The sequence below is a fragment of the Narcine bancroftii genome, chromosome 7 (genome assembly GCF_036971445.1).
Source record: "Narcine bancroftii isolate sNarBan1 chromosome 7, sNarBan1.hap1, whole genome shotgun sequence".
Taxonomy (NCBI): domain Eukaryota; kingdom Metazoa; phylum Chordata; class Chondrichthyes; order Torpediniformes; family Narcinidae; genus Narcine; species Narcine bancroftii.
The window spans coordinates 97,646,801-97,656,207 of record NC_091475.1 but is presented as its reverse complement, the minus strand read 5'-3'; the positions used below and the strand labels follow the sequence as shown (position 1 = coordinate 97,656,207).

The 9,407-nt window shown below is 44.7% G+C and overlaps 1 protein-coding gene and 1 long non-coding RNA gene across 2 annotated transcripts in view; one reads left to right on the top strand and one right to left on the bottom strand.

The window, feature by feature from the left end:
- Window positions 1-469: 469 nt before the first annotated feature.
- LOC138739131 (uncharacterized) lies at window positions 470-1,493 on the bottom strand. The gene is made up of 2 exons (XR_011342024.1): window positions 1,240-1,493; window positions 470-670 (listed from the first exon to the last, which is right to left on the bottom strand). It is a non-coding gene; the product is annotated as an uncharacterized lncRNA (long non-coding RNA).
- The window catches only part of arglu1b (arginine and glutamate rich 1b), a 41,394-nt gene continuing 32,678 nt past the window's right edge, over window positions 692-9,407 (top strand). The window contains exon 1 of the mRNA XM_069890629.1: window positions 692-1,230. Within this exon, the coding sequence (XP_069746730.1) occupies window positions 926-1,230 (305 nt within the window). The 5' untranslated portion in view covers window positions 692-925. The remainder of the gene's footprint in view (window positions 1,231-9,407) is intronic.

Sequence of the window (9,407 nt, the reverse complement as noted above, 5' to 3'; positions counted from 1 at the left end):
CCCCCTGGTCCTCCAAGTTCACAGAAACAGCACGTAGGCAGACAGGATTGCCTAATGCCAAACTCATCCAGGAGGCAGAAGAATGTAAGGGGGAGGGTACTTCTATACTGAAATAAACTGTATAAAAGTTGGGTGAGCCCCAGTGTATGTGTGTATTCCCAGGGTAAGGGGAAGCACCCAACTTTGCATTGTTGTATAATAAATGTTCTTTGTTCTCAATTTTTGTCTCGAGCAATTTCTGTGAAGGTACTTCTATTTCTAACACCATCAACTACTGTAATCAAGTCTGACAAACCTTATTACAATGATACAGGAATTTGGTCGGATTGCATCTGGAATACCATGTGCCATTTTGGACTCCTGGCTTATATAAAGATCTATCTGCCACAAAGAATACTATTTTTAGAGAAGGTGGGATTCCCAAACAAGGATAGATCGGGCAAACAAATTTTAAAATTTCCACAATAAATGGAATTTGAGGTTTCATTGTAAATTTTACATTCTTGTCGAATTTCATTCAGGATAGGCCGGATTTCGGACCCATTCGGCGATCTCCGGACCCATTCGGCGATCTCCGGACCCATTCGGTGATCTCCGGACCCATTCGGCGATCTCCGGACCCATTCGGCGATCTCCGGACCCATTCGGCGATCTCCGGACCGAAAGGAGTCTGCAGTGAGAGAGGGAGTGCGATGCATTGTGGGTGCAGGAGCCGGTGGTCCTCCATATTTACACAAGCCGCCATTTTGTGTCTGTTTCTGCGGTGTCTCCGGGCGTTGGGAGACGCTGTGAATTTAAAGCTGTCAAAAGGAGTTGCTGGAGAAGGTGGACTATTGTCGGTGGTCAAAGGGGAGGCAGTCCAGAACACGGTTGCCTCCCTTCTCCACAGCGTAACCTGGGGTGAGCTCGGGCCGCGTCGGCGGCCATGGGGAGATCTCGGAGCCGCAGCTCGTCGCGCTCCAAACACGCCAAGAGCAGCAAGCACGGCAAGCGGCGGACGCGCTCGCACTCGCGGGACAAGGAGAGGCCGCGGAAACGCTCCAAGTCCCGGGAGAAGAAGAGCCGGCGGCACGGCACCAACCGCGAGTCGCGCTCCCGCTCCCGCTGCCGCACCACCCCCGAGCGCATTGACATCTTCGGCCGGAACCTGAGCAAACGCAGCAGCCTGGACGAGAAGCAGAAGCGCGAGGAGGAGGAGAAAAAGGCCGAGTTGGAGCGACAGCGCAAGATGTGAGTGACCTGAGAACGGGAGGCAAGGCGCCGAGGCCCAGGTTCCGCTCGTCGCGGCCTAGGCTCCATGGCTTCTCGGCCGGGGGCCTTGACGTTCCTTCTTCAATAGTGCCGGGTCCGGCAGGGAAGGTTTCCCGAGGATTTCCTCTGGGAGAGATGTTTTGGAGGGATGTTCTTGGTTCAGGATAGCGGCGGAATGTCTCTGTCGCTAAAGCGGGAGGTAACTTGATTCGGTTGCCCAGATAAAATGGCAGCCTGTGTCCGTCTGTTTAATTTGATTAACGAAAATGAGTTTAGATTCTGTTGTCCCGAACAACAGCTTTTTTAAAGCAATTGCAGATTCATATGAATAATTGAGATTTCAGGCAGGAAATAGGGTCACTGAAACAAATGCCTTGATAACTTTGTGAGCCACCACTCAAAAAGATGTCTAACAAAAATCTATTGTAGACCAACTGCTATGATTGAAATTCATGCAACGTCTTAAGCAGATCCACAATGAATTTCACTCTATTGGGAACAACAAATGGTGAGAAAGGGATCAAATCGAAACTTAAATCTGAATCTTGATAAGGAATTGAGGGTAAATGTCTTCACTTATTTGGGGTGGTGTTATTGTCATAATTTATTCTTTTGACCCAAGATGAGATTAAAAAAAAAACCTTCATTTGAACTGTGAATGGTGAGATTTTCAATCCTAGGCATTCAGCATGAAGACAAAGAAAATGGTGTATATGAGAAGATGAAATTGAGGGAGTATATCAGCCCTGACAATAAATTGGCAGAGAATTCACATTGGACAAAATGATCTGCAGACCTGCTATAAATCTGGAAGTTGTTAAGTTACAGGTGCTCCTGCACCTGTCTATAGAGACTAGGACATTTTCCACGTGGTGTCAGACAGCAGAGGCTAGTTTTGATTGTATTCCTCACTATTATGTGTGCCCAAGTGATGGATTGGAAATCTCATTCATTTCAGTGGGCCAGGCAATGACCAACTTTGGCAGGAGTCCAATGACCAATTTTTATTTTCGAAGGGACTACCATTACTCAGTATCCCACTGTCAACAGCGTGTGGGTTATTAATCAGAAAATGATCTGCACTAAAATGTACAGTGACTGCACAAGTAGGTCAGGTTGATAAGCTATGTTGAGTGAATCACCAATTGAGAGCCCAAACTCTTAACTTACTGTAAGGTTAAGTTGTAAAGTTGCATGGCATGGAAACAGCCCCTTCGGCCCAACTCGTCAATAGGAGCAAAGTTGCATAGCTGAACTGTTATTTTTGTGCTTGGTCCATATCTCTCTAAACTTGCCTATCCATTTACCCATTGTCCTTTAAACATTATAATTGTGCCTGCTTCTACTATTATTCTGGTAGCTTGTTACACGTACTTACCACTCATTGTGGAGGGAAAAATTGGCCCTCAGCATTCTTTTAAATCTTTGTCCTTTCATCTTAAATCAGTGGTTTTCAAACGTTTTCTTTCCATTCACATACCATCTTAAGTAATCCCTTACTAATCATAGCACCTATGGCATAGTGATTACTTAAAGTGGTGTGTGAGTGGAAAGAAAAGGTTTGAAAACCATCGTCTTTTATCTATGGCCCATATTTTTTACACTCTCATGCCCTGGCAAAAGAACCATAATTATTTACCTTATCTATGCCCCACATGATTTTGTATATCTCTGTAAAGTCACCCCATAGCCTTCAATGCTTTAAAGAGGGAAAAAGAAGTAACATCCTATCCAGACTCTCTTAATTTAAGTTAAGCCCTCTCATCCTGGTAAAAATTCTTGAATTGTTTTGTACCCTTGCTAGCTTTATGACATTCTTCCAATAGCTGGACAACCAGAACTGCACAGTACTCTCTGCTCTCCCCAACAAATTCCAATCCTAATTCTTGTGCTGCGTGCTGTTCGATGAAGACGAGCATGCCAAATACCCCATCTATCTGTGCCAAATGCCACCTTTGCCATGCTAAGTCAAGAGTGTGAAACAATACCCACCATTGTTCTAAATGAGTGCAGCTCCAATAACAGCCACAAAGATACACCATTCAAAACACAAACTTGATTGGTGCCCTGGAGTACAAAATGCACTGCTAATACTTGCCGAATGGATTCTGTACAGCACCTTGTCTGTACTAGTAATCTCTGCCACCAATACAAGGAGAATCAGCCATATTGGGAAGTTACATTGCAGCTTATATATTAGCCTGGAGCAGTGGTTCTCAACCTTTTTATTTCCACTCATACCATTTTAAGAAAAAGTTTGAAAACCATTGTTTTAATCATACCTAATTAACTCATTATGTGCATGGTGTCATAACTCCAAAGGAAATGAGCCAATGACATTTTCTCAAGCAAAATATTTCAATAACAATGATTTTCAACCTTCCCTTCCCACTCACGTACCACCTTAAGCAATCCCTTACTAATCACAGAGGCTTAGGGATTATGTGAGTGGAAAGAAAAGGGATGAGAACCACTGGCCTAGAGATATATAGTCATTCCTTCATTATTATTGTGTCTAAATCTTGGAAATTCCAACCACGCAACATTACATCTTTACTGGGAGAGCAACAGCTCACTGCCATCTTGAGAATAGGTATGTTTCAGCTACAAATGCTGTCCTTGCTTGTGTCATCCACATTTCAAAAAAGCGAAATAAGTATACCATATAACATAGGAGATACCTGTTTAGCTCATTGGGTACTTGCCAGTTCCAAGTGAAATAGTCGCATTAGTTCTCTTTCCCTGCTCATTCCTAAGGCTTTACAAATTATTTTTAAGTGCTATCCAATTCCCTTTTTTAAAGTATTGATTGATTATTTCCATCAGACAAACAAGCATTAAATTCTAGATCAACCATTGAAAGGTTATCAAGCTGAAAGTTTATTTCTTTTTCCACAGATCTTGCTTGATTTGATGAATTTTTCTAGCATTTTGTTTTTATTACTAGAAGTCCAGTTTTTAAAAATTTTTATTATTAAGTTCTACACCATAATTGTTAATTGAATTCTTAAAGTTAAATTTAACTTTTTTTTCAAATTTAGACATTAGCAAGGTAACAGGCCCTTTCAGCCCGCACCAAATCTGTGGTGCCCAATTACACCCATTGATGTACAACCCAGGTACATTTTTGTAGGGTAGATGGTTATCTGACAGACACCGGTAGAATGTATAAATTCTTAGAGATTCGAACCTGGGTTGCGGGTGCTGTAAAATAGCATTGTACTAACTGCTATGCCAACTGAGCTTGTTAATCACATAATTAATTTTTAAAGTCTATTATTTCTTTTTTAATACTTTATTTTAAAAATTCTATCTGTATGAAAACAGCTTTGTACATTTTTATATTTAATCAAATTGATTCTGACAATTTATACAAGAAATAATTGTACCCCTTCCCCTTAATAATCCCTCCCTAACCCCTAAAACAGTAATAATAATAAAATAATACTGAGATATTCTCATTATATAGTAATATAATAAAGAAAAAAAAGAAGGAAAAAACTAAGAGCTAATGGATTGTACCAGGATAGGACACAGGGCACCAAGGATTTTATCAAACTATAATTTGTTTACTCATCTTGCAGAGGGTTATTGTATATTCCAGCAACTGGAAGAAATAGAATTAAACAAAAGTACCTACCTTTTGCATATATGACCACAAATTTGCAGAAATGTATTGAATTTTATCCTCAAATTATATGTAATTTTTTCTAATGGAGTATATTTTTGAATTTCTATGTTCAATCTATTCCTAAATGAGAGTCTGATTTCCAAATAACTGCAATTCACTTTCTTGCCACTGCCAGTACTACTTTAACAAATTTCTTTTGAAATAATGATAACTTCAATTTCGGTCTAAGTCAGGATTTCCTCAGTATGTAATGCCATTAATTTGCTCTAATTGTTTCCCTATTTTTACCCAGAAAGTTCCCACTTTTCGACACAACTGTGTAGAATGCACCAAAAAAAGTACCTTCATTCGCCACATCTAAAACACGTATTTGATAAATCCAATTTTACTTTATGCAATTTACATAGCATAATCTATAACTGATGCATGAAATTGTATTGTTCTAGTCTGTATTGTATATTAATTATATTGGTCATACAATCTCTGTACAAATCTGTCCATGCCTGCTCATCTATTGTAAAACTGAAATCCTGTTTCCATTTTTGTTTTGATTTATAAAGCCCAGATTTAGAGGTTGCTCTTTCTAACAGAAGATAAATTGCAGAAGTAAATTTTTGTACAGTCCCTTGTCTAATAAGGGTTTCCACTTCATTACAGGGAGGCAGGCAATTCCTCTCCAACCCCAATTTATCTCTTAAGTTTCTTTTTATTTGAAAATAACAATAAAGTGTATTTGTAGTTATTCTGTATATATTTCTCAATTGTGGAAAAGACATCAGCTGCCCATGTTCATAACAATCTTCAATAGTTTTAATTCCTTTATCTGACCATAATTTTAGAAACTGATTGTCTTTTGAAAGGGGTATTGTCACTTGAGGCATGCAGTGAGTGAAAAGAACCACGCAGAATTGAAAGTGAGTTGAACCAACTGACTTTAATAGAATTCTCGCACATGTTTAAATCACTTGGAACCCGATGATGCTTGCAATTCCCAGGTCCTTTATGATGTCAGCCGCCGGGCTGTAGGCTTGCCCTACACGTGGAGCACTCTCTGTCAGATCTGCTACAACCTTGTCCATGACTCCATGAGCTGGTTCATCTAATGCGTGGGCGAGACACTGCATGACCCCCCCCCCAAGAACCATTAGGAGGTGTGGAGTCCACGGCCAATGCCTCTTTTGTCCATTTGGGTGGCTGACCTCATCGACCTAGGAGTGTCATAATCACAGGGTGGCTTGAGGCGGTCAATGGTAAAGGTCTCCTCTTGGCTGCTAACATCAAGGACACACACGATTCCGTTCTGATGTACCACCTTGTATGGGCCTTCATACGGCCGTTGGAGTGGAATCCAGTGCATTCCTCTGCAGATGAAGACGTTGTCTCAGTCCCGAGGACCTTGGGGACAAAGAAAAGTGTCGGGCTGTGGCATGAGGATGGGACAGGCGCTAGTGTTCCTACCTGCACTCAGAGTCTTGTGAGCACTGCCGTGGGTGTCTCCTCTTGCACGGGCTGCTGGCTCCAACTTGCTTGGAACCATCAGAGGGGTGCCCTATACAAACTCTGCAAAAATGTGGCTAAGTCTTTGGGAGCCGTGCAAATGCCAAGTAGCACCTATGGGAGCTCGTCCACCCAATCCGGGTTTTGGAGACTTCAGGTGCTGGTGGAAATGTTCTACCAGGTCGTTAGGCTGTGGTGTGGTGCAGCTGGGTCCCAAGTAGCTGTGCCAGTGCTGACCATAGGCTGGAAGTGAACTGTGATCACCCCTCCCCATCTGAGGTGATGTTGGCAGGCAGGTCAAGATGTGCAACCCAGCTTGCAATGAGCGCTCTGGCGCAGGACTCCGTGGACATGTTGGCAAGTGGTACAGCTTCTGATCATGGTGAACATGTACCTTCCCCCCCCCCCCCCCCCCCCCCCCCCCAGGAGACCAGCAGCAGACCGACAATGTCAACATGTCTTCACGTGACTGGATTTTAGAGGACTGGCAGCATATGCATGCCCTGACCAACTGCCCGACCTGCTTGTGTAGGCCGTATCAAGCAAATCTCTCTGCCACTAGTTGGATGGTTACCCAAATGGACATGTGGGCCAAATCATGAGTGCGTTGAAAATGCGACACCTCCAAACAGCTGGAACAACAGACAGGGGTTGGCTACTGGACATTGCACAGAGAAGCTTGCAGCCTGTTGGGCCAATGGAGATGACCTCAAGTTGCAGGCCTGAGACGGTAGGCTGGTATTTTTTCATCCAGCTGCTGTGCTTCAGCAAATGCCGCGTAGTCCAACCCTGGGGACAGGGAATGCACCGAATGAATTGAGGTGTGAGACAATGTGTCGGCCACAACGTTGTTTTTCCCAGAGATGTGTTTGACAGCGGTAGTATACTCCAAGATATATGACTGGTGGCATTCCTGCCGTGCTGACCATTGGATCCAACACTTCAGTGAATGCGAAGGTGAGGGGTTTGTGATCCATGAACTGATGTTCTTCCAAGAAATACCGAAAATGCTGGATCGCAAGGTAAATGGCTAGCAGCTCCCTGTCAAAGGCGCTGTATTTCAACTCTGTGGGTCACAGGTGCCGGCTGAAGAATGTGAGTGGTTTCCACTGACCCTCAATTAGTTGTTCCAGCATGCCGCCGACTGCTGAGTTGGAAGCATCAACCGAGAGGTCTGTGGGTACATCCACCCACAGGTGTATCAGGAGGTTGGCATTTGCAAGGGTACCTTTGGCTTGCTTGAAAGCCGTCGTTGACTCTGTGTCCCAGATCATTTCCTTGGCCTTGCCGGACATAAGGCCGAACAGGGGTCACATGATTTGGGCAGCTGAATCGGTGGTAAAAGTTGATCATGCTCATAAACTCCTGCAGGCACTTGACTGTACTGGGCTTGGCAAACTGGCGTGTGGCCTTGACTGTTGCAGGCAAGGGAACTGTTCCATGTCGGTCGATGTAGTGCCCAAGGAAATCAATGGCTGACAACTCAAACTGCCACTTTGCGGGATTGATGGCCAGGCTGTATTCATTCAGGTGGTGGCAGAGTTGGTGCAGCCACGTCAGATGCTCTTGGTGCAAGCGGCTAGTGATCAGGATATCATCTAAGTAGATGAAGATGAAATCCAAGCCGCGCCCCACTGAGTCCATGAGCCGCTGGAATGTCTGTGCAGCATTTTTGAATCCAAAAGGCATCCACAGGAAATCGAATAGGTCAAACAGGGTGATGAGGGCCATCGATGGGTGCCCCATGCAAATTGGCTTCATAGTCCTGAATGTGGGGCACTGGGTCATGGTGGCGTCGTTGAACCTTCTGTAGTTGCTGCATGGCCTCCAGCCGACTTGGGCACCATGTGCAGCGGAGAGGCCCACAGGCTGTTTGAGCGCTGGATAATTCCCATCTCCTCTATTTTCCTGAACTTCTTGGCGAGGTGGATTTGTCGGGTGGGAACCTGTGTGGCCGGGTGTGTAGTGGTGGTCCTGGAGTGGGAATGGGGTGCTGTACACCATGCTTAAGAACTGTAGCATAATAATGGTTGGGAACTCTGCTAGTGCTCTGGCAAATTCATTGCCTGACAAAGACAGAGTCCCGATGTATGGCTGGTAACTTGGCTTCACTGAACGAGAAAGTCTGGGAGGTCTTGGCATTCAGTAGGCACCATCTCTTGAGGTCTACTAGGAGGCAGTCCACCCAGAAGAAATCAGCACACAATAAAGAACTGCGACACTGCTGCCAGTGTAAACAACCAGGTGAAACAGCTGGAATCGAACTGTAGTGGGATGGTTTGCATGTCATATGTGCAAATACTGCTGTTGGCATTGATGAACACCAGTCTTGACCTCCTAGCGCGGTTGTCGTGTCTTGAGTGGGGCAAGACGTTAACCTTCGCCTGTGTCTACGAGGAACTTTCACCCAGAGTGTCGATCCCCTAAGTAAAGGTGGCTATCATGGTGGCCAGCCTCCAGGGTTTCCCAGGAAAAAACGGTGGGCTCTTCAATGTCACTTTTTTGGTGGTTAAAAACACCAACGTTCCGAACTGGGGTCGCTGTCTGCTGCAGGTGTCACTGGGTTCATTGATGGTGTGGGGAAGGCCCAGGCCTTGGGGCATGATACTGCAACTTGGCCAATGGAGGTGCCACCATGCTGCTTGGTGTGCCACAGCATATCTGCATGGGCAGCTACTTTGCGAGGGTCAGCAAAATCGTAGTCAGTGATGAGAAGGTGGATATTTTCTGGCATCTGAGAAAGATTTGTTCGAACAGTAAACATAGCTTATGGCAGGTTGCTTATGCCAGCATCTCCTTCATTAAGGCCAATGGCGTGTGATCACCTACGCCGTCCATGTGGAGCAACCGTACTGCGCACTCAGGAGAGGCCAAAAGTACGGATCAGGGGTGCTTTGATTGTTTCATACCTGTTCGCAACTGGTGGCTGGTGTAGAAAGTTGATGATGCAGCCTGCTGTTTCCTGGTTGAGTAAACTGGCCACATAGTAGCCTCTTTGTGGTGTCCAAGGCAACTTGCCTGACCTGGA